We start from the raw sequence: 25536 nt of genomic DNA on the forward strand, positions 1-25536 counted from the left end.
GATAGATAGAAATTAGGAGAATTTCACACAGAAATTAGGAGAGTTACTTCTTCTGTTTGGTGGTTTTTCTAAATTTGCTAACAACTAGCAAGTTGACCTGCTAATCATATAGAATACATCAGCTATCTTCAGTTCTTGCTATATTATGAGAGAGAGAGAGAGAGAGAGATTTAAGAGCTTTAATTCTCTTATTTCTCTTGGATAATCTCATTAATCATGTTAATAATGTGGCTGTTAATTTGATAGATGTCCCTTTTAAATCAAAATCGCAAAAAAACACTAAAATTGACCTATTAAGTCACACTTAGCTAAACATTTCTGTTATCCCAGGCAACTCTGTCGTTCCTGAACCTTATCAGATATAAAGGAACTTTTCCATGTCAGTGTAATGATACAATGCTTGCTACTTGGGAAGGTGTTAGTATTAGAAATTGTGCTGTTACTTATGAATTATAGATGAAAGGTAAATATTAAAGATGTCCCATTGGAGGGACCAGTACGTTTGATCTGTCTGGTTTTGAGTATATTTGATGTTTGGCTCAGAATAATGAAACAGAAGGCAAACTACATGTAAAACGTCCCCTTTGAAATGTCTGAATCTGGTAGTTCATGCATTTCAGTCTAGTCTGACGGATACAACGGGGTTAAATTCCAAACGGCTCCTTACTTCCTACATAAATAGCATACGCAGGGTATGAAATAATGGCTTCCACACTTATTGGAAAGTCTGCCAGCCAACTCGGAATGCCCCAAGGCTGAATCCCAAACTACCAAGTTTCAAGGGGAGGGAGTAATGGCTTCTCCACCTACACAACTGTGTAATGCACTCATACACTCGAAGTCAGACAGCAGACAACTTTCGAATAATTGGTGCATTCCAGTAAAACAGAAATGTCCAGTGCATACGGTCCGAAGTACGACTCCTACTCACTGTGGACTTCCTCTGAATGCAACGTGTCTAAAAATGAACAGCAGGCAGAATGTAGCACCTTAAACACATAAACAATTAAGAGCAAATGGACAGAGCTGTCAAACACCCCTCTGGGGCGGAGGGTGAGGTTTCAGATTTGCACATGGAAACCATGACGCCAATTGCACGGTTTGTTTTTGCGGCAGGGGGTCTGCGCATATCGCATGTCCGTACGTGTTTTGACTCGAGTCCATGCTAGAACCGAGCCCCGTTTTCCTGCGATGCATTGTGCACAAGGCAGGGAGGGAAAAAAGGAAAGAAAAAAAAACCTCCTCCAGCCTTCCTCCTCCCAGAACCCAACCCCCCAGAGTGAACCATGATTCAATGCGCCATTTGATTTACAGCTTTTACATCTATATTTATTCTTTTGGCAGTTTCCACAGCAGCTTACGATCCACGACTGGAGCTGAGCTGTCGAAGGTTAAAGTTCTTGCATGCTCAAGGGTCTTCTTTGGAAGTTTTTGGGATTTATCCATACACAACCTTCCTGGTTGGAAGATTCCTCCGTGATACACCGCCTTGAGCTTTTCCCAGAGTCAGTCTAGGAAACTGTGGTACATTTAAGAAAAGAAATAGAGGAAAGGTCAAAAGATTGTCTTGTCTGAGTTGATACTTTTTTGAATTCAGTCTCCAGAATCCTTCACGCCAGAGGGCAGTATGTCCCTGAGGTAGCTGAAGAAATAAAACATGGCACACTTCTAAAGGCAAGCTGGTGTGATCAATTGCAAATGACTGTTACTGCATAAAAGCCTCTTATGCCGCTTATTTGCCAGTAATAACACTTTTTTTTTTTTGCAATTTGCCAACGCTAACCAATGAGACCTCATACTTTTCCGCCATTTTTACTTCAGTTTAATGTTAACAAAGATCCACTGCTAAACAAGCCGGTTCCTGTCAGCATCCTATTGTTTCATTTGTTGTGGTTAGTCCGCAGCTGAGAGTTTTCAATAATAAATAAATAAATACAGATTCTTACAGAAAAATGTCTGTAGTCAATAACCACGTTTTTTTAATCCATTTAGATTTTACATACTAGCTTTAGACGGCTTTACTTATTTAGTTGGGGTTACTATAGAAACGGTAATGTATCAAAAAAAAAAAACCAATCAACATTTTCCGACCAATCGGAATCGAACAGCACATGGCTATGTCATGTTTTTTCGAAAAAACCTATTTATTTATTTATTTAATATCTATTTAGATTTTCAGTACTAGCTTTAGATAGCTGTATTTATTCAGTTGGGGTTATTATAGAAAAGGTAATGAATAAAAAAACATTAATCAACACTTTCCGACAAATCAAAATCAAATAGTTTATAGTTACATCATGTTACTAAGAAATTTTATTTATTTATTTATTTATTTATTTACTTACTTACTTATTTACTTATTTATTTCAGATATATTTAGATATATAGGACTAGCTTTTTTGTTAGGTTACTATAGAAACACTAACATATTAACCCATGATTTGCCTTGTAGCTGGGACAATCATCAGTCCAACCAATCAGAGCCGAATATTTGACAGAACCATGGTTTTCCTTCTTTTGCTTTTTTTTTTTTAGCCTTCTTTGCCTCGTATTTAGCTTTAGGCGTCTCAGCATGAGCAAGCGTGTATTAATTTCTGCCTCACTTCAAAGTCTCTTTGGATAGAACAGTCTAGAAAAGACTAATATAAATGTGAAATTGCTTTAGTTATCAGGGCCTCTGCCTTTCTGTGAAAGAACTCGATGCCATGTTTATTACTTACCGCTCAATAGAAATGCAGATTTCTTTCTCAACTCCCAATGGCTTTGAGGAGAGATTTATTAGCTTTGACAGTAAGTTCTTGGGTAATGTAGACTTCTGAGTGAGAAAGTCTTACATTTTGCAATCAGAGCGCGTTCAAATTAACGACCTTGGCTTAGAAAGCATCCTGGAACTGAGCCAAGTGGAACGCTAAAGATCCGATATTTCAGCGGGCCATATGAGCACTTAACGGACAATGAAACTTCAGGATAAGATTAAAGATAGCGGTTTGAGGGAGAAAAAAGGACAAACAATTTTCCACTTCTTACCACAAATGTAGTCAATGAGCTGTTTGATGTCTTGGTGATTTTGCGGCTCTAACCGCGACCGGCGCTTTAGAGTGGTTTAGGACACACTGGGACTTCCTGTCATCTAGAACCATAAACAAAAGTGTGTGTGTGTGTGTGTCTCAAGACATACAAAAAATTGTGAGGCTTTATGTTAGAGCGACTAACATAACTGAATGGTTTCTGACTCTAAACAAGATGTCAGTTCTGAAGTGTTCTGGCTAGCGCTGCTGCTTCACGAGACACAACGTCTGAACAGATCAAACGTCTGTGTCTCATAAACACGGCTCTGTCTTTAATCGGCTTTAAATGTTATTTTTGTTTATTTTGTTTGTTAAATAGCTCCAAATATCTTTTTTCAAGCTAAATCATTTGGCTGCATCTGGTACACAAGTCATATTTCATACACCTTGCCAAATTCTGAGCATTTTTTCATGTCTCTATCATCAAGTATGCATTTATTTTTTTTGTTAGAAATTAATTTCTGGATCCACTTTTTGAAGCTGTAACATTGTAATATCGTTCAGATGGCCATTTTAGATAACCGAATCATGTTTTTGTTTGATATAATCCTGCCCCTTAGGCTCCGCCCCCCCAAAGTTTGAAGGTAGAATTTATGCAGACGGATGAATTTGTAAATACAATTTGTAAGCAGAAATGTGTATTTGCAAAAAAATATATATATTTAAATTTCTGTGAAATAGACATAGTCCCATCAAGAGGAAAATATTGTGTGTTTTTATTCTTTGTATATTAATTCCACTAATATTCTGTAGCAGTGATTTGGAAAGATTTGTATGCAATACAGTGGAACCTTGGCATATGAATTGAATTCGTTCTTAAGGAGAAAATTTCTATTGCAGAACAAATAATGTAGATAATCCGTTGCAGCCACCCACAAATATGACCAATATGACCAATATGAAGCGTATGGCTGCTTACAAAGAACTGACCCAAGCCAAGCATTCCATGTCAAGGGTCCTCACAGGAAGTCGTGCAACCAAGCTTGGGCTAAAAATAGAACAGAGCACCCATGCCACCAATCTGTCAACAAAAAAACGTGCGAAAATCACCTAGCTTTTGAACGCATGCCAAAGGCAACATTGGCGCTATCTTTCCAAACAGCTTTCACTGACTGAAAAAAAATTCGTAAACTCGATTCGGGTTGGCTTTCCACTGACGCAAACAAGTTTTGAACAGCTCCCGGACATACGCGCGACTTAGCCAGCGTTCATATGTCGAAAATGCTTCGTACGCCGATGCAAATTTAAATTCTTAAGGCGAAAATTTGTAAGAGAGGGCTTACTTCTATTAAACGATCTTGATATATTTACGGTAACTCGACTACACACATCTCGTCCAATTGGACGTCAGGACCTTTGGCTTCAGTGTTTGGTTGTTTTTGAATGAAACTTTTGTATGCTTAGGGTCCGGAGGAAAGATGAAACCGAACCTGTCTTGAATTGTGATTCTTATCAAACCACCGATTAACCCACTGCGATACCATGAACTGCTCCAACGTAAACATTTGATCCTTTCAATAACCGGTCAAGTATCATGACCAGACGTCTCTGACGTGGCCTAGAACCTGATATTCAGAAGGACACATTTTGTGTTGTACGGTTTGTCAGCGAAAGCACACCTGATGATCGGCGAGCACAAAACCGGATGAATCAGGTGTATATTTTTGCAGGCATGCATGAAAAAATGTGTAGTGTTGGGGCTATTCAGGGACCCGGAGCTGAACATCAGTGTTTTAGAACTTGAAAAAAAAAACACAGGATCGGCACAATTTGGTCTCCGAACACGAGGAAATGACAAAAGCCAGCGAAACATGAGAGCCCTGACAGCAGGCATGACCTCGGAAAGTCTGTACTCAGGTGGAAATGCAGCGGTGCTTTTATTTCCCGTGTTGATGCGTGTGTCCTTTAAAAGCAGTCCGGTGATGGTTTGAAAGAGACTGGACGTTGGGAGAATTAGACGGTGTGATATTACATTACACATATTTATTTATTCATTTGTGCAACTGAGTGCAAGTGAGGCAGAATCCTCACAACCTTCCGGTCAGGCAACTGCTGAGCTGCGGCTCATAAAACTTTATTCTTACGCTGCAGTGTTTCCAGAAATAACAGCTCACACTGCATTCGTATAAAAGAAGGATAAGGAAATGAAAGAATGTAAGAATAATATAATCATTAAAAAAGATCATTACTGCCTGAAATAAAATGCATGCATAAGACCAGACAATTAAAGATAATGTCTGGACATAAATCAGACTTAAAAAGACTTATTTTTGATTATATTATTTACTTTTGCATTGTGTGTTCCTTCTGTTGTCCTCTGTGTCTGTGGGCGTGGCTTCTGTGCTTGTCAGTCCCAGTAAAGGAAGCGTGGCCAATGTGGCACTCAATTCCAGTGAAGGAGGTGTGGCTTGGTAGGAGGCGTCAGTTTTGCAGCTGAAGGAGGTGTGGCCTTTGTGCCTGTTAGTTCCAGTGAAGGGCGCATGGCCTCTGTGTCTGGTAGTCCTTGAAGGAAGTGTGGCTAATGTCATATTCAGTCCCAGTGACAGAGACATGGTTTACATGTCTGTCAATTAAGGAGCTGTGGTCTATATAAGAGGCATGGCCTTTGTGTCTGTCAATCATGGTGAAGGAGCCATGGCCTATGTGATTGGCAGTGTCAGTGAAGCAGGTGGGGCCTATGTGATTAGCAGTCTGGGTGAAGGAGGCGCGGCCTCGGTTTCTGTCAATTATAATGAAGGAGGAATGGCCTGTGTCTTTGTAAATTCCACTAAAGGAGACATGGCCTATGTGACTGTCAGTCTCACAGATGGAAGTGTGGCCTATGTGACTATCAGTCTGGGTGATGGAGGCATGGTATATGTGATTGGTAGTCTCAATGAAGGAGGTGTGGCCTATGTGACTGTCAATCATAATGAAGGAAATATGGCCTGTGTCTTTGTAAATCCCACTGAAGGCGGCGTGCCCTATGTGACTGTCGATCTCACTGATGGAGATGTGGCCTATGTGGTTGTCAGTCTTAAGTATCCGTCAATCACAATGCAGGAGTGAAGGACAAGTGGCCTCTGTGCCTGCCAATCAGAGTGCAGTGGGCGTGGCCAATGTGCATATCAGAGTTATAGCAGGAAACTATTATAACTTTTGTGCTAAAATAACAAAAAACATAAAGCACCGTGATATGACGTATGCAATTAAAAATGTTTTTCATAGATATCCTACAGTTTTCTTTTTTTCTCTCAACATCTCATTCACTCAGTTCTTCCCCTACTTCTCTGACTTCATCTGAACTGATATTTAGATTATTACTATAAAATATCTACAATCTTGAATCTAATGGCTTTTCCTGCTGCCGAAAATCAAAAACAGAAAGCTCAGGTGTGTTGAACCCTTTGTATGATTTGAAACACATGCACATGATAACAGGAAATCGTTTCCATTTTCAGTTCATGTATCTGGTTTGTTTGTAGATCCACAGTCGGACGGACCAGATTCTCACAGCGCTGCTCAATATCTGTCGACTCTCATCTGGCAAGAGTCTTTACACCGCTCTGATCAGAGGCATTAGAGTCAGGTGTGAAATAATGTCTCCAGACAGACCATGCTGGATGTTGATTTATCTCAGACGAGGTGCTGTAAAGTGCTCCTTCACCAAACGTGTGAATCGTAGCAGTCGATAGTTTTCAATAGATTTATGACAGAATACAATAGCAGGAATCAGCACCCTGCCTGTCAAAACATCCCTCGCCAACGTAACACTGACTCAACCCTTTAGTCCAACAAGTCCAGCTATAAATAACATCCGACATTCTTTTTTTTTAATAAGACTAATAAAATAAGCCGAGCCATTGGCAGACCCTTTTGTCATCGTACAACCAACTGACATTAAGTAGCGTTTCATTTTACATCACGTACCACAGTCATGTTTTTCTGTCAAAACACACTTTCCAATTAAATTCCCATCACGTTAATAGCATCCTGAGGATTCCAAAGAGCTTTATAAGCCGTGATATGCTATGAAATGTAAAGTGTAGCCTAATGGATTTGTTGAGACTATATAGAAAGAATTTCTTTTGAGTCGCTGAGGTTTTAAAAGAAGACGGAAGAGTAGCTAGAAATAAAAAAAGGAGGCGTTTCTCTTTTGCACAGAGCTGAGCCTTGAATGGATGAGTGTATGGTCAGCTTATCATTCAAACTTTGTAGGTTTCCTTTAAAGGAGAGTGCAGCAAATGAACAAAGTCATTAAAATGCCATTATTTTAGTAATCTTGTCACTGAAGGAGGCGTGGCCTCTGGGCCTGTTAGTCATTGAAGGACTTGTGTCTAATGTCACGTTCATTCCCAATGACAGAGGCATGGCTTATGTGTCTGTCAATCATAGTGAAGGAGGTGTGGCCTATGTGACTGTCAGTCTCAGTGAAGGAGGCATGTCATATGTGACTGTCAGTCTCAGTGAAAGAGGCATGGCCTCTGTGATTGTCATTCTCAATGAAGGAGGTGTGGCCTATGTAACTGTCAGTCTCAATGAAGGAGACACAGCCTATGTGAATCAGTGTCAGTGAATGAGGCGTGGCCTCTATGTCTGTCAGTCATAATAAAGGAGGCATGGCCTGTGTCTTTGTAAATCTCTCTGATGGTGGGGTGGCCTATGTGACTGTCAGTCTCAGTGAAGGAGGCATGGCCTATGTGAGTTTTAGTCTCAGTGAAGGAGGCGTGGCCTATGTGACTGTCAAGCTCAATAATTGAGGCATGGCCTATGTGACTGTCAGTCTCAATAAAGGAGGTGTGGCCTATGTGATTGTCAGTGTCAGTGAAGGAGGCGTGGCCTATGTGACTGTCAGTCTCAGTGAAGGAGGCATGGCCTATGTGATTGTCAGTCTCAATGAAGGAGGTGTGGCCTATGTGACTCAGTCTCAGTGAAGGAGGTGTGGCCTCTATGTCTGTCAATAATGGTGAAGGAGTCATGGCCTATGTGATTGGCAGTCTTAGTGAAGGAGGTGTGGCCTATGTTTCTGTCAGTCATAATGAAGGAGGCATGGCCTATGTCTTTGTAAATCCCTCTGATGGTGGCATGGCCTATGTGATTCTCAGTCTCAATGAAGGAGGTGTGGCCTATGTGACTGTCAATCTCACTGAAGGAAATGAAAGTGAAAATCCGATGCACTGGATCAAGTGCTATTCTACAACCTGTTAGATAATGAGAGCAGAAGCCTTATTTCCCTTTAAAACAAAACAACCATCTAAACAATCCCTCTGTGGTAAATTATAGCATTTGACACAGAGCAAATATTGATCACAAACCCACCACCCACACTGCGTATTTATGAAAAAACCTGGCGTGAAAACCAAAACCAAAACCAAAAAAAGCATAAAAAAATACAATCCAAACGTAATTTCCTCACTAGCCTCTTAATAGACACTACCGAGGAGCCCAGTGGTTCCTGGATGGAAAATGAATTCTGAGTCAGCCCGCTGGAGATTAAAAAGGTGGAGAGGATGAATAATGATGGAGGGAAAAGCAGCAAGAGAGAGAAAGAGAGAGAGAGAGAGAGAGAGAGAGAGAGAGAGAGAGAGAAAGAGAGGGAAAAAAAATGTGGTGACTCATCAATACTCCCAGCCGAGAATGTGTCGGCATGAAGCACCGCAGCTGAAACGCCTCGCTAATGGGAATGTTTTTCTTAGTTTTTAGTTGACTGTGACTGTCTGAGATGAATGTCTGAGGAGGGCATTTCTGACAACGATTCAGTCTTTTATTTTTATTTTTTTTTCCTTTCATATTTATGATATAAATATCTGTGGGTGTCGACTGCACGTCATATCAGTAATTATTTGGAACAGCAACACCCACGTCGGCGAGACACCAAGTCTCAACCGAGTCATCTGTCTTATTTTCAGCATTCTAAGAGCTAACGTCTTCTTGGTTTTCAGGTGCAAACGTGAACTGCTCCAAATCTATAAATTACATTTAAACACCATATACTTCCATATTCACTAAATGACTTTCTACTAAAAACACAAGAAAGTGATAGGAGGAAAAAACTATTTGTACACGGCAAACAAACAACACTTTGTCCGCTTTGAGGCAAGTTAAGCTAGCTAAGCTAAGCTTCTGCTTTGATATATTCTATCCAGGGATGTTTGCTTCAAACTTTGTACCCTGAACAATGATCTATTGATCTTGAACTTTAAAAAAAAAAAAAAATATATATATATATATATATATATATATATATATATATATATATATATATAATCATATTATATATAATTACACTGATTATTTTCTGGTTGACGTTTTCTGTGAGGAAATAACTTTTTTGCACTAATGTAGAAAAACCTGAGTATAGTGTAAAGTTATCTATATATAATAAATACATATATTTATATAGGATTTGGATGGGATAAAATGTATTTTTTTTCATAAATAAAAAACTGTAATCCATGCTAATCAACTCCGGAGTGAGTACCAATGCCAGGTGTTTTATTCACTGACCTCAACACTGAAAAAGAAAGAAAATGATTCGTTCAGTAATATATTTAAACCCCTCAACTGGCTGCTTGTTTCTGTGACCCACAGCTACTCAAATATCTAAAATAGGTTTAGTGTGTCAGAATTTATCACCCCATTTAAAGCGACTACAAATACTCATTTTCTGAGCAATTTTTTTTTTGTTCGTCTGACCCACTGGCCTCTCAGCTTCAAGCACTAAAACTAAAAGCTGTTTTCATCGCCTGGCTGCTCTCCACCGTATATATGAGTCTGGTGAGTCACATTTTTTAACTTGGGCTTGAACGCTCACCACACGGGTAGAATACTTCATGCACCGGAGTATACGATGGCCCTGAAGTACACACACTTCCTATCATCACTCTATTCCCCAGGCCTCTCCCTGCCACTGGCTGCGTCCATATGTAGCGAATCAAGCCCCTGATGAGACCAGATGTGAGACTTGGCCAGATTTTAAGGCCTCATGTGTAATGTGTGTGTAAATTTTTTTTTTTTTTTATAATCAGACCATCCTTGATGTCGAAACATTACATGCAATCTGTTGTTGTTGCTTTCGTAAGTATGTTGGCGGTGGCCAGGATTTGTTTGCTGTGAGATCAATGCATTATTAAAAGCAGAAAATCGATGTGGCCCTGAATCCATAGAAAGTCTTACATCCAGACAGAGCTTATATACATAATTACACAGTGGCTCAAAGGGAGAATGCCTCTGAAATGGCAGGAACCGTTCTGGACCGAGACGCTGTCCTGACCCATGCTGTGAATTCTCTTTGTGTTATTGTGCAACTCGATAGAACCCTGCTCTCATGCCTACTTGCCTAACATTACCTTGAGACCAGTTATAAAGCTTATATAAGTGAAAAAAAAATAATCAGCAGTAGAGTGGTGTGATATCCTTAGAGTCCTTTTCACCCTGAAGTACATCATTTGTCTTTTTTTTTTAATCTTTACCAATGTAGCTTTGGCAACTCTCAGTGGCAGTCAAAAGCCAAGATAAAAATGGGATAAAATCCATGAGATAGGTCAAACCTGTGCCAAATCAAATATGCAGACCAGTCTGATGATCTGCTGTGGTGACCCTGGACAGGGAGCATCCAAAAGAACAACAACAACAACCAATGTAGCTTTGGCAGTCGTTCTATTTGCTTACCCTCCACCCCAGACTAACAATCTCTTACGAACAGGAACAGCTCTCCATCAATCTTGTCCTCAGCGCTGACCAGTGACATCATGGCCTTGCGGAAAGCATCTCCGCAACATAATGCTACCACCACTATGCTTCGCTGTGGAAATGGTGGCAGTGTTGGTTTTTTAGCACTTTTTGGTGTGCTGGGCAATTAAGCAAGGCCCTTAACCCTCTCTGCTCCAGAGGCGATGTATCATAGCTGCCCTTGTGCTATCCACTGTGCTGTAATAGGGACAGTGGTGCTCAGGTGGTTAAGGTTGTTGATCGGAAGCTCGGGGTTCAAGCCCCAGCCAAGCTGCCACTGTTGGGCAATTGAACAAGACCCTTAACCCCCACTGTATCATAGCTGCCCCTGCTCTCTGACCCCAACTTCCTTACTTGAGATACACAAAGGAAAGAATTCCACTGTGCTGTAATGCATGTGTGGTGATAATAATAAAGGCTTCTAAATTAGGGGTAGTCGTTGCTCAAGTGGTTAAGGCTCTGGGTTGTTAACTGGAAGGAGGGAGTTCAGGCCCCAGCACTGCCAATCTGTCACTGTTGGGCAATTGAGCAAGGCCCTTAACCCTCTCTGCTCCAGGGGTGCTGTATCATAGCTGCCCCTGTACTCTGACCCCAACTTCCTTAGCTGTGATACACAAAGAATAGCTGTTATGTGTGGTGATAATAAAGTCTTCTTCTTTTGGAGTATTCAGGCTACACTTTTCTTATAAACAACTTTTCCAATCTTAGCAGTGGATTTCTCTCCAGCTCCTTCCACAGTTACACTTGGCCCCACGTTGCTTCACTGAATAATTGCCATCTTTCCCCAGGCACAGAATTTTGGTGCTGCCTCCTTGAGGCAGAGTCATGGTTGTTCCATATTCCTTCCATTTTTTAATAACGTTGCTCTGTGGGGTGTTTTGATATAGATGCTGGTGCTGTTTTTAGAACTTGTTTTGATAGCTCTTGGTCTTCAGGATGCTGTTTGCTAAGGTCTGTTTTCTAACAAACTCTGGGCTCTTCCAAGAGCAGGCTTATTTATACTGAGGTCATTTGACACTTCAAGAGGGCGAATACTTACGCAAGGCAGTGTATGTATTCCCAAATACTGCAGTACATTAGTATGCGATTTGAGACACGTGCTGTTGATGTTCCATTAAGCCCAATTAAACGCGACTGCAGCACTGATGAATCAAGTCGCCGATTACAAAATGGGGTTTTGATTTGTTCACAAACAGTTTCACAACTAATGAAGCAAAAATATGAAACTTACAAGAAATCAGGTGGAGAAAACCAAGCAAAGAACCCAATGGCGTAATGTTATTACAATCTCACATATGGTGCAGAAATCGGAGTAAATGCAACTGTAAGATATTTAGCCAAAGAACAGAAAGTTGTAAGTAAACTATAAGATGAAACTAACATGTTATAAACATAACCCCAGTTCTGGTAAGGTCATAATATTTGATAGTGCTGGACAAAATACACTGGTCTTTGTCTTTTCCTGATCATTGTTCGAGGACAAACAACAGGGGGCGCTGTGTGACAAAGATCGAGGTGTAGACTCAGCAAAGGCAGCAAAGTGTTTTATTACAGTCAGCAAAAATAATTTAAAGAAAAAACGAGGAATAATGGATCATTATTTGGATCATTAAAGATTCATTTTGTATATGTTCGGAGTCAGCAGTGTTTACCTCAAAAGTATGGGGGGTTTGGGGGCACAACCGTCAAGTGAGCTGAAGGGATTTAGTCCATGAATACTAGCTTATTCTAAAAGGTTTAGGACACCTGCAAGGTGAGTTTAAGGGGTTTAGGGCATGATTCTGAGTGTTGTTGAGAGGTTTGGGCCACATGTGCCAGGTGAGGTTGAGGGGTTAAGGGCATGAACGTTGGTGACGTTTTAGGGTTGATAGATTTAGGACATGGTACTGGGTGTGGTTGAATGGTTTGGGACACATATCGCCAAGCGAGCTTGATGGGCTTTTGGGCAAATATACTGGGTAAGTCGTAGAGGTGTTGAGCAAGAGGTTAAGGAATACGCCCACCAGGTGAGGTTGAAAAGTTTAGGCCACAAACATTAGTTTAGGTTGAGAGATTTTGGATACAGTCGTAGGTACAGGTTTGGGACAAAGCCAATAAAACGAGGTCTGGGTTAGGGTTAGTGGGTAAGGTTGAGAGGTTTCAGACACACCCACCAGGATAGGTTAAGGTGTTTAGTTCACAAGCATTATCTGAGGTTGAGGGGGTTGGGATAGACCCACCAGGTGAGGTAGCGAAGCTTGGGGCACGAACATGAGCTGAAGGTGAAAGGTTTGGGACACATCCATCAAATGAGCTTGAGTGGTTTGAGGCATAAACAGTGGGATAAGTGATTGAAGTTACATCCACTTAGATAAAAGGCTGCGTGTCTAGACATTCTTTGAGGGTGAGAGGTTTGGGATACAGCAAGCATGTGAGGTGGAATGACTTGAGCTATAAACATTAAGTGAGGTCAAGCAGACAAACCTACAAGATGTTACAAAAGGCTGAGGGGGTTGATGTAAGATGGGCGAGGTTTAAAGGTACCGGAACAAACAGTGGGAACGGTTACGGGGTTTGGGATACACCGATGAAGTGAGGTTAGGGGCTAGAACTCATTCCTGTAATCAAGGCTAGTTTAGAAACCCACCCTTCTACACTCACACTGGATTATTGTGCTTGCACAATAAAACGAAATTATTAGCAGCATGCTTTAACCATGTGTCGATCCTTGTCATTCTTGCTAGGCCTAAAACTGACCCGAGCTACTATAATATATATTTTTGGGGTGGGGGGGGGGCATTTGGACTTTCTTTGAGAGGTTTGTGTCTTGTGTCTCGTTTCCTTGTTGTAGCTACACTCTAGTATAACATAAAGAAAACATCACACATTAACGGATTTCCATGCTAACAATGAAATCAATGCGAAATGGCTGACATGTTCATAGTGTAAACAAAACTAGCTCAAGCCTAGGTAAAGGTAAAGGTGGACGTGTGGGCGGAGCTAAACATACACCCCCCCTTTATTGTCTCCCGCGCTTTACGCTGATTGGCGGCTCACGCTCGGGTTTAGCCCCGCCCCTGGACCGTCCGCAGAGAAGCAACAGCTTCTTTCATCGCGAGGATGCCGAACACGTAGCAGCAGTAAAGCGCTACACTGTAACAGCTGTGCGCGTGGAGAGAGAGAGACAGAGAGACAGAGACAGAGAGAGAGAGAGAGAGAGAGAGATGCTTTGCGGATTATTGAGCTTGAGCTTGAAACAGCGGGAGGGAATTCGGATATAGCACGGATATGGATGTGTCAGTCAGTTAAAGCTTGATTTTTTTTTTCGTCGTCAAATTTTGCTTGTGGTTGTTCTCCTTCTCACGTGATGGTCTAGTCCGAACTGCGCTTCATGTTGGAAGCTTCATGATGGATTATTTGCTGGTTTTGTGCAGCCTTTTGCTGCCTGTGGTGTCTGCTGTTGAAGGTAAGTAAGTGCTTTTGTTCACAAAAAAAAAAAAACAAAGCCGAAAGTGTCCGGTTTTCAGGCGTAATTCTTCTCTCCGTGGGTGAATTTCACACACACACACACACACACACACCAGTAAGTCAGTCATCTCTTCCAGTTTAGGAACCAGTTTGTATCGGAATGCAGATCTGAATTCAGAGCACGCGGACAAACCTCACTATCCTCCACATTGTTTGTGTTTTAGATTAGTAAATATGACTTTATTGTTTATCTAAGGTTTGGGAAACATCACCAAGGTGGACGCTTGGTGAAAATGGGTGTCCGGTTCGAACCTGCAGGTTTTTGTTTCCCCTCAATATGGCACAATAGCATCTCTGTGCAATGCAGTGATTACATGTTTGGGGTGTTCAATGCCTTGGCTTTGTTCCAAACCCAAACGCGCCTCACATACACACACACACACACACACACAAACAGACAGCCACACACACACACACACACAAAAAAAAAATCATGGGTGTGTGATGATGCTGTGTACATGTTGCATGCATGGCTAACAGGTCAAGCTGAATGACTTCAGAGGTGCAGCAGCAGAACGGCACACCTTTTCAGGTCAGGATGTCGCGCCGTCGTGTCCGTCACGCCCGCCTAGCGGGCGGCTGAAGCTCCGTCTGCTCCGGAGACGAAGTGCGGGTCAGCGTCGACGGTGTAGTGTTAAACACACACCAAGAACACTGGCGCAAAGGTGTGGATCCTCGCTCCCTGCTGGCCGTAAAGTCATAAAGCACACTTTATGCCCCAGTCAGGAAATGCTTCCCAGGCACTTCTTCCTGTCACTAATCATTTTGAGGGGCTGCTTATAATTTGTAACGAGAACACACACACACACTCAGGCAGCATTGTCCTCGAAGCTCGGCTGGGTCTAGGTCTGGAGAATCTCCACCGGAGGGAAGGGAAGAATTGCCGCCTTCTCGCTTCACCTCGTGCTGGCTCGATTCCTCATCAGTTTCAGTGTCAGCAGGAGAGCTCAATCGATGCTGTGTGTGTGTGTGTGTGAGACAGAGTGAGACACTCTGAGGCCAGGCTGTCACGGCGGTTTCCTAGCAGAGCGCATTAGTTATACATCCCATGGAGGTCAAGTGGGCACCGTTTCCACTGTGACAGGAGAGAAAGTGTGAAACGGCTCCTCTCGGTCCCTCGAGTCAACCCGGCTCCATCTGTCAGGAGAAGTCAAGGGACCGTCTGAAAATGATGCTCTGTACATGGAGGTGCCTTCAATTGTCTGAGGTTGACGACTTGTATTAATCTTTCAGAAGTCATTACAAACACCGACAGCTTGGCTTTATGTACAGCCGAATTCTCAAATCTGATTTCTGTAGGTTTTCTTGTGTGGAGGACGCTCTAAATAATCCAAAGTTAAGGAGACTCTTATTACCATTTTATGAAGGAGTCTCCAGTGTAAGTGCTGGTGTTTTTTTTTTTTGTCAGTATTGGAAATATTGACTGATATTCACTGCTCTGATATCAGTTTCCAAATGAAGCCTTGTGTTATTACTTTAAATATAAACATAGAGCATAAATTATCGCTACGATTTTGTACAACACCTGCATTTCAACCAATCCGGACAAGGGGGCGTGTCTATTTACCTGTCAATCACTTTTACTGCCAAGTACTTAAACTTACCACTTACCATTTTTGTCGAACCCTAGGTATATTCGGCCAAAAAACACTATCTCTTTAGAATGATCATTTTGGCTAGTTACAATACAATTAGGGTGACGTGTATATGTGCAAGGTGTGTTTACAGCATAAAATGTAATGTTTTTTTGAGTCATTTAGACTAGGATTGGATCTGTATCGCTATAACTAGCTCTAACACGTATAGCTAATGTATAATAATGTTATTACATTGTTATTACAATAACCCGTTTGCTAACGTTTAAGGATGTCAAGTGTTTTTCCATCTTTTTTTATTTCTTAACCGATCTGACACTAGCGCCGACCCAAGCTGTGCGAGACAGCCATCGCCTCATGCTTCGAGAAGATCTACGCGCCGTGTTCACGTCCATGATACGGCACTCTGCGACGCCCAGATACTAGACTCGAGAGAAAATCGCTCGAGTAATCCTCAGGAGTGTCCACAAGAAAAACCGGCGACATCCAGCGATCTTCTTCAGTCGAGCGCAAAGCAAAGGCGCAATTTCAAAGAGCCAGCGTGGTCATAAGGAATTGATCAAAGCTTCAAAGCAACTTACATCTAATTATAATTAGATGAATATTTCACACAGCGAGATGCTCTTAAATTCACCCTGTTCATGCTGTAATTTACACACCAATGAGAAGGAGCTCTACAATATGCATAAACAGTGTGAGAATGTGTGTGTGTGTGTTGTGTTTGCACGTCCGTGCACTAGTGTGTGTGTGTGTTTCTACACCGCCTGAACTGTATTTTCCGGAGACCTAATCGGCTAAGTTGACGTTCTGCTCTGAATATTTCATGCAGGAGCTCGCAGATGTGAGAGCGGCGCTAATTTGAAGCGAGCGCTCAGCCTCATCGAGCGGCGCCTCAACAAAGTGAATAAAACATTAGCATGTGCGCTAGCCATGCGCCGGCTAGTTTTGCTCCACTGATTGGAGTATATTTAGAGGACAGTAAATGCCCCGGGGGGTGCTGCGTGCCTCTGTATGGGCAAAGCAACAGGGCCTTATTCCATCTGAGCCACAGGCTTTTGCTGTTGAGGATAGATAAACCAAGGCAGCGTTATCTATATGCTGGCACAAATATAGTGATTAGGCATGCAGCAGATAATGCAGAGAGAGAGAGAATGCTAATCCGTGATGAGCTCAGGGTTGGAAGAGGAAAAGGGACTGGATGCATGCGATGTTTCTTTATGTTTGGATATATTTGTTTACCGATTATCTTCGGCTTACAGAGACACTTATGGACAGCAAGTTGGCCGCAACCGAGCTAGCGTGGACCACCTATCCAGAAAGCGGGGTGAGTACGAGTGTCTGTAGTTGCCTACCTACACACTTATGTTTGTAGACAAAGGACAAAGGAAAACAGTCTCCACGGATGAAAAGATTTCTCCCTTAGGCAGCTTCCATGTATGAAAAAAAAAAACATTTTTCCTCCTACATCTGAAATACACTGCCATATGACTGCTAAGGGAATTAAACACCACATATTCTGACCTTAAGCTTGACAGACCTCTCCCAACCCACCCAACCCCCTCCGCCCCCTTTCCATCCAGCTCCCGTAGTACGATTTGTCTTTGGACTCTGCATGCAGAGTCAGTCAATGGAAACGATGGGTTGCCATGGCAACAATCTTAAGCGGTCCGGTCCTTTCTGCTGGCTGGCGCTCGTTGTCTGGCATGTCGAAACCCATACATCATTATAAGTAATGCGCTCCCGCGTGCCCCGAGATAAACACATGCTTTCCCCCTCGCCGCGCCGCTTCTTAATTGTGTAGCGCGAAGTTCCCCGACCCAAATGTCACCTTGGAAAATGGATTACATTTACCCAGATTGAGAATGAGAATTCACTCAGGCGTTTTGGAGAGCGTTATGTCTGGTCCGAAACTCGAAAGAATGCTCGGGTGCGACCTGTAGATCTGTTTAAGAATGACGAGAGCCAGAACTCGCATAATTTTCAGAAGATCTGATCCTTGCTTGCCAATTAAACGGCCAGTATAGCCTCAAACAGCCTGCACATGATTCTGCCTCCTCTGTTGACATTTCAAGCATCACACTTTTCTATTTTCTCCTCACTCGATCTTTCCTCTCAGTGGGAGGAGGTCAGCGGCTACGACGACTTCATGAACCCCATTCGAACCTACCAAGTGTGTAACGTCCTGGAGCCCAACCAGAACAACTGGCTTCGGACAGACTTCATCCCTCGCCGAGGTGTGCTGCGTGTCTACGTGGAGCTCAAGTTCTCCGTGCGAGATTGTGCTAGCATTCCCAACATCCCCGGCTCCTGCAAAGAGACTTTCAACCTGTTTTATTATGAGTCTGACGGAGACACTGCGACAGAGAACAGCCCTCCATGGCGGGAGAACCCTTACGTGAAGGTCAGATGCGACCGGGGTTTTTGGGAGACTTCAAGGGTGGGGTTGTTTCTGTTTGGAATAATTACGGAGTGTTGGGGCAACTGTGTTAGGGGGACATTAAGGGCGGGGCTATTTCTGTTTGGAATAAGTATGTGATGATGTTACATTCATATCTTTCAAGTGGAGAGACAAACCATAGGGTACAACTACATCCATAGATTTAGAAACTGATTTTTCTGTTTCAAGTGTTTCTGCATTCTTATGTGGTGATTTTAAGATACATATCCTTCGGCATGTTTGACTTGACCACTTCTTGATCCTTTGACCCTTTGGCTCCAGGTGGACACCATTGCCCCTGACGAGAGCTTCTCTCTGTTAGAGTCAGGGATCGTCAACACCAAATTACGCAGCTTCGGACCTCTCTCCAAAGCCGGTTTTTACCTGGCCTTCCAGGATTTGGGTGCTTGTATATCCTTGGTCTCTGTCCGGGTCTTCTTCAAGAAGTGCTCCACTACCATCGCTAGCTTCGCAGTCTTTCCTGAAACAGCGACAGGCGCAGAGGCCACTTCGCTGGTCATCGCCACCGGCGCTTGCGTACCTAACGCCGTTGAGGTGTCCGTCCCCCTCAAGCTCTACTGCAATGGAGATGGCGAGTGGATGGTTCCCGTGGGATCCTGCACCTGCATGCCAGGCTTTGAGCCAGCCAAGAAAGACACCCAGTGTCAGGGTAAGTGGGGTTTATCAGGCCTTAAGTGTCTGTTCCTAGAAGCCTGTTTTGAGAATTTTCTGGCACAAGGCACAATTTGGAAAGCATAGATGCCAAGGTCGTAAGGTGGGTTTTATTTCTTTTAACGCCATCAGTGATTATTTCGAGGTCAGAAAGGGGTCTTTGGCAGTTTTCTTTGCAGAGATACAGTGAATTATCAGGTTCCTCAATGGCTTAAAAGGATTAAACATGGAAGAACTAATTGGACGGTGAAGTTGTTAGTCACAAGGCTCACAGAACTCGAGAGAGGGGCTTTCAGTGCGAATTAGAATTAGAGTTTCGCTACGAATTAGACGGACAGGCGGATTTGTAGAAGCTCTTTATGTTTGGAAGAATGTGAGGGATTGGCTACAGCTGGTGTGTGCACACTCCCGTGTCTCCTCCGAGCTGGAGCATGCTGAACAGAGGGAGAGAAAAGCCGATCAGTAACGGGTGGAGGACTGCAGCAGCGTCAGAGAACAAAGCTTCCAGCAAGAGCTGCTCCTGACAGATCTGACAAGGTCCTAACAGAGCGATAGAGCGGAGACGGATGGTGCTGCCGAAAAAGAGAGGGGGATGTACTAACCGAGTGAGACCGAGTGAGCCGGAGAGAGATAGTGGGGGATCTTAAAGGAAACAAACAAATAAAAAGAGAGGCAGAGACCGAGAGAGAGAGAGGGAGAGAGAGAGAGAGAGGGCCAATCAGGGAGGGGTATGGGGGGGGATGAAAGTCAATACAGACTGGGGTAATAAAGAAGCAACCTGCAGATGCAGTGGAGTTCCACAGAGTTCAAAGTTCAGATGAGCTTCATTCGTTTCCATATGGTCACTCAAGGTTAAGGTCAAGCCTTAAAGGACTGATAGATGATTCCCTGCTGGGTTTTTGCACGCCATCAGACCACCACTCGGCCAAGAGCTGAGAAGGGTGTGGGGGTGGTGTGGGGGTGGGTTATTTGTGTAGCGAGATAGAGAGTGAGGATGGAGGTGGGGGTTTAATTTCCTCTATCACCTCTCTGGCTGGACACAGCTAACGCTTACCTCAGGCAGCTCTGCTAGCATTTATCTGTCAGCCTGGGCATGCTGTCACTCTCCCTGTCTCTCACTATGTATCTGTCTGTCCATCCTGTTATTCCCATCTCTCTCTCTCTCTCTCTCTCTCTCTCATTTGCTTAAGTTTTTGTCGTTCTGAATTGAACCTGTTCATTTTCTCTCTCTCTCAGCTGTACACGCATATTTCTCACCCACCAAATCTCTGTGTTCTGCAGTCTCTTGGATTTGCTGCTCTACCTCACTCTCTCACCACATCCATCTTTCTAAATCTTTTCCCCATTGTTCTCTCCTTCTCTACCTTACATTCTCTCTCTCTTGTATCTCATCTCTCCCTGTATCTCTCCCCTGTTCTGTTTCTCCCTCTTTCATTTTTCCTCATTACTTTCTCTCACATGACTTTTTCTGTTCATCTCTCTCTCTCTCTCTCTCTCTCTCTCTCTCTCTCCCCAATTTTTTTACTATCTTTTCTCTCTGTCTCTGTCTCTCTCTGTTTCCTTCTCTGCTTTCTCTTTCTCTCTTCCTCCATCTCTCTCTCTTTCTCTCTCTCTCTCAATCTTTTCTATCCTGTCTTTCTCCTTTACATTATCTGTTTCTCATTGCTCTTTCACTGTGATCTCTCTCTCTCTCTCGCTCTCTCTCTCAATCTTTACTATCCTTTCTCTCTTTTACTTGATCTGTTTCTCCTCCCTCTTTCACTTTGATATGTCTCTTTCTTCAACTTTTTTCCTACCTTCTCTTCTCTCTCTCTCTCTCTCTCTCTCTCTCTGCCTCTGTCTCTGTCACACGCCCTCTTTCTCTCTCCCTCTTTCTCTCTCCTGGCATATATTCTCTTTCTCAACCTTTTCTATCATTTCTCTCTCCTTTACTTCATCTGTTCCTCCTCCTCCTTTCACTGTGATATGTCTCTCTCGTCAACTCTTTTGTACCTTCTCTCTCTCTCTCTCTCTCTCTCTCTCTATCTCTGTCTGTCCCTCTCAAGCTCTCTCTTTCCCTCTCCCTCCATATGTCTCTCTTTCTCTCTCTTTGTCTCTCCCCATATGTCTGTATCTTTGCCTATTATCCCCCCTCCCCTCTCTCTGTCTCTCTCTCCCTCCCTCCCTCTCTCTCTCTCTCTCTCTCTCTCTCTCTCCTCTCATCCTCCCTACTTCACCCTGTACCTATCTGAATGCTGAGCGCCGCGCCTGTTAAGGGGCCACGCGCTCGGATTTTCCACTTTCTTATTATCCTCACACTCTCTCCTTCAGTCAGGAACTAATATATATCATGGGTGGAATACTGAAGCAGGCCCGCTAGCCGAGGTGTAATTCAGCCGCTGCAGTGTGTAGAGCAATAACGCAGGCAGCCGGCATTCCAATGTGACTCGCCGCTCTTCAAGCTATTTCCACGTTGATTCCTTTCAGAGCCGGATGGAGGAGGGCGTGGCGCTCCGATCTCTTCTGCTGCAAAAAAAGCACCTGCTTTTCACCACGTCGTCTTGTTAAATCCTGTAGAATCCCTGCGTCACATCTGGGCTCTAATAATTATCCTGCTATGTTTCTGATACCATACGATACAATCTTTGTGTTTTAGCCACTAGCAGACACTGATCCCGGTGCAAGGTGATGCTATAGAGGTGCCACTGTTTTTTTTTTCTTCAGTGTGAGACATAAATTATGAAGGAAGAAGAAGGAATAGTGAGCAAGGTCACAGATCAGATTGGAAAGTATGTCCAATGTGTCCACAGTATATCGGATATGTGTCCATAACGTGTCCATATATGGTAAAAGAATATCACATTATGACCAAAAGATTGCCAGCATATCCATGTATGTCCAGTATGTCCAAAGTGTCCTCAGCATGTCTAGTATGTTCAGCATATTTGTATAGTATGTCCACAGTATGCGTACTACACTATTTTGCCAAAGGTTTTGGGACACCCCTCTAAATCAGGTATTGAGTTCAGGTGTTGTTGTTCAGGGGTTGAGCTCGGCCCTTAGTTCCAGGGAAAGGAACTCTTAATGCTTCAGCTTCATACCAAGACATTTTGGACAATATCATGCTTTGTGGGAACAGTTTGGGGGTGACCCCTTCCTGTTCCAACATGACTGCACACCAGTGACCAAAGCAAGCTCCATAAAGACATGGATGAGTGAGTTTGAGCGAGTCCTGACCTCAACCCCACAAAACACCTTTAAGATGAATTAGAGTGGAGTCTGCGAGCCAGACCTTCTCGTCCAACATCAGGGCCTGACCTCACAAATGCACTTCTAGAGGAATGGTAAAAAGTCCCCTATACACACTCCTAAACCGTCCCAAAAGAGTTGAAGCTGTTGTAGCTGCAAAGGGCGGGCCAACTCTCTATCAAATTCATGTGCATGTAAAGGTAGACGTCCCAAAACTTTTGGCAATATAGTATATGTCCAAGTTATTTAAGATCCTGTATGTAAAAAAAAAATTGTTCATCATATTAAATGAGAGTGTGATGAAGTGCAGGACACTGAATGCTTACTAAACTATCACTAATAAATATTAAAATATTAAATGGCTTCGTGCAGAATAATTTATTTCCTGGTTCATTATAACAAATTTAAAAAAAATATTATATACTCTTTTTTTTAATTTATGAACTACATCTCAAAATTCTTTGTCCAGACAGACAAACACGCCTTTTCCTTCTGCTTCCTTTCCCTCACAGCATGCACTCCCGGCTCCTTCAAGTCCAAGCAGGGTGAAGGCTTCTGCATCCCGTGTCCACCTTTCAGCCGTGCCACGTCCGCGGCGTCCGGTGTCTGCCCGTGTCAGAACGGATATTACCGCGCCGACGGCGACTCTCCTGACTCGCCCTGCACCAGTGAGTCTCCTGTGTTTCCCTGCCTTGTTGAACATGTTTAATTTGCCTGATGACACCGAATAAAAAAGCAATAAAGGCCACCTTCCTCACCATTATCAAAGCGAATCCCGGAACCACTTAGCCCGCAGGCTAATTGCGCACACGCACGCAGATTGAATCAGCAATATTGCATGCACTCACGCAAAGCCTGTGCAACCGAGGGCTCGATTAGTCGCCGCAAAGATCGCATGTTATGAATGGATTTCACAGAGGAGCGTGCACTTAATATCAGTCAGGAAGAAAAGTCCGATTAGAATTTTTTTCCCAGAGGCTCGTTTGGTTTGTGTCTAACTGCAGCCTCTGCTTTTAATTACTTTGCATTCTAACTCTCCGAGCGAGATCCATCGTTTCTGAAATCCGTCCTGTCAGACAAGGGCTCCTTCAAGGGGTGGGGGGTGACGCTCTCGGAATGAATATGTGCGAGGCGATTAGCTGATTCGATCGAAGCGACTCGAAATAAACGCCTGCTTTTATCTGACCCTTTGAGGCATTAGAGTTGATCTGGTGGAGTTGAGCAGCGTGAGCTTTCACACGCCGGTGTTTTAGCCAAGACCCATGTAGCACAGCGAGGGGCTAAAATGTAACAATACGCTAGCTTCAGATCGGTGTACTGTGGTGTTGCTGTAATATGTAGATTCAGTTGTGTTGTTATGGTTACGTTAGTCTGTAACGAGTACGTGAACAGTTGTACAAGATGGTAATAAATTGTACTAGGTTGTATATTTGGTTGATGTCCAGGTGTTGTAACAGGTGTTAATGATGAGATAAACGTACTAGATTGTTATGGAGGGGGTAATACCTGTAATAGATGTCGTAAGAGAGTAATAGGTGTTGTGGTAGTTGTGCTAGTTTGGAATAGATGTTGTTACAGGTGTAGTACCTTGTGGTAAAAGGTGCAGAAGAATGTGAAAGGCGGTGTTATAGTATATATATATATGGTATAATTTGTACAAGGTTGTAATTACAGTGTTAGAGATGTACTGTTTTATGATAAATGTAGTTATAGGTTGTGATCTAGTTGTTGGAACAGGTGTAAAAGATTGCAGTAGGTGTTCTGGTGTACTGTGTTGTAACAGGTGTAGGAATACGTGTAATAGATTGTAACAGGTTGTATTACATGTTGTTATAGGTGTAGTAGGTTGTGGTAGATGTTGTTACAGTTGTAGTAGGTTGTAAAAGATGTTACAGGTGTAGTAGGTTGTAATAGATGTTGTTACAGGTGTAGTAGGCTATAATAGATGTTACTGGTGTAGTAGGTTGTAATAGATGTTGTTACAGGTGTAGTAGGCTATAATAGATGTTACTGGTGTAGTAGGTTGTAATAGATGTTGTTACAGGTGTAGTAGGCTATAATAGATGTTACAGGTGTAGTACGTTGTGGTAGATGTTAGAGGTATAATAGACTGTAATAGATGTGATGTTATAGGTGTAGTAAGTTGTAATAGATATTGTTGCAGGTGTAATAGGTTGTAATAGATGCTGTTACGGGTGTAGTAGGTTGTAGTAGATGTTGTTACATTTGTAGTAGGTTGTAATAGATGTTACGGGTGTAGTAGGTTGTAGTAGATGATGTTACAATTGTAGTAGGCTGTAATTGATGTTACAGGTGTAGTAGGTTGTGGTAGATGTTGTTACAGTTGTAGTAGGTTGTAATTGATGTTACAGGTGTAGTAGGCTGTAATTGATGTTACAGGTGTAGTAGGTTGTGGTAGATGTTGTTACAGTTGTAGTAGGCTGTAATTGATGTTACAGGTGTAGTAGGTTGTGGTAGATGTTGTTACAGTTGTAGTAGGCTGTAATTGATGTTACAGGTGTAGTAGGTTGTGGTAGATGTTGTTACAGTTGTAGTAGGCTGTAATTGATGTTACAGGTGTAGTAGGTTGTGGTAGATGTTGTTACAGTTGTAGTAGGTTGTAATTGATGTTACAGGTGTAGTAGGTTGTGGTAGATGTTGTTACAGTTGTAGTAGGCTGTAATTGATGTTACAGGTGTAGTAGGTTGTGGTAGATGTTGTTACAGTTGTAGTAGGCTGTAATTGATGTTACAGGTGTAGTAGGTTGTGGTAGATGTTGTTACAGTTGTAGTAGGCTGTAATTGATGTTACAGGTGTAGTAGGTTGTGGTAGATGTTGTTACAGTTGTAGTAGGCTGTAATTGATGTTACAGGTGTAGTAGGTTGTGGTAGATGTTGTTAGAGGTGTAATAGACTGTAATAGATGTGATGTTATAGGTGTAGTAAGCTGTAATAGATATTGTTGCAGGTGTACTAGGTTGTAATAGATGTTTTTACGGGTGTAGTAGGTTGTTAGAGATGTTACAGGTGTACTCGGTTGTAATAGAAGTTGGTACAGGTGTAGTAGGTTGTAATAGATGTTGTTACAGGTGTACTAGGTTGTAGTCTGTCATAGGTGTAATCGGTGTTGTTATAAATGTACACTTGTTATGAGAGGTGTTATACCTATATGAGGCATTATAAGGTGTTGTAAGAGTGTCATAGGTGTGGTAGTAGCTGTACTACAGCGTAATAGATGTTACTATGTTGCAATCTAATTGTTATAAAAGCTGTCGAAGATTGTAAGATGTGTTGTTATAGTTGTTGTAGTTTGCAATGTG

The 25536-nt window shown here is 42.7% G+C and overlaps 1 protein-coding gene across 1 annotated transcript in view; it reads left to right on the forward strand.

Moving 5' to 3' along the window:
- Nucleotides 1–13852: 13852 nt before the first annotated feature.
- The window catches only part of ephb3a (eph receptor B3a), a 33937-nt gene continuing 22253 nt past the window's right edge, over nucleotides 13853–25536 (forward strand). The window contains exons 1-5 of the mRNA XM_058395669.1: nucleotides 13853–14223; nucleotides 17140–17204; nucleotides 17997–18281; nucleotides 18600–18987; nucleotides 22730–22885. Of these exons, the coding sequence (XP_058251652.1) occupies nucleotides 14163–14223; nucleotides 17140–17204; nucleotides 17997–18281; nucleotides 18600–18987; nucleotides 22730–22885 (955 nt within the window). The 5' untranslated portion in view covers nucleotides 13853–14162. The remainder of the gene's footprint in view (nucleotides 14224–17139; nucleotides 17205–17996; nucleotides 18282–18599; nucleotides 18988–22729; nucleotides 22886–25536) is intronic.

This window comes from Hemibagrus wyckioides, linkage group LG07 (genome assembly GCF_019097595.1).
Source record: "Hemibagrus wyckioides isolate EC202008001 linkage group LG07, SWU_Hwy_1.0, whole genome shotgun sequence".
Classification (NCBI taxonomy): Eukaryota; Metazoa; Chordata; class Actinopteri; order Siluriformes; family Bagridae; genus Hemibagrus; species Hemibagrus wyckioides.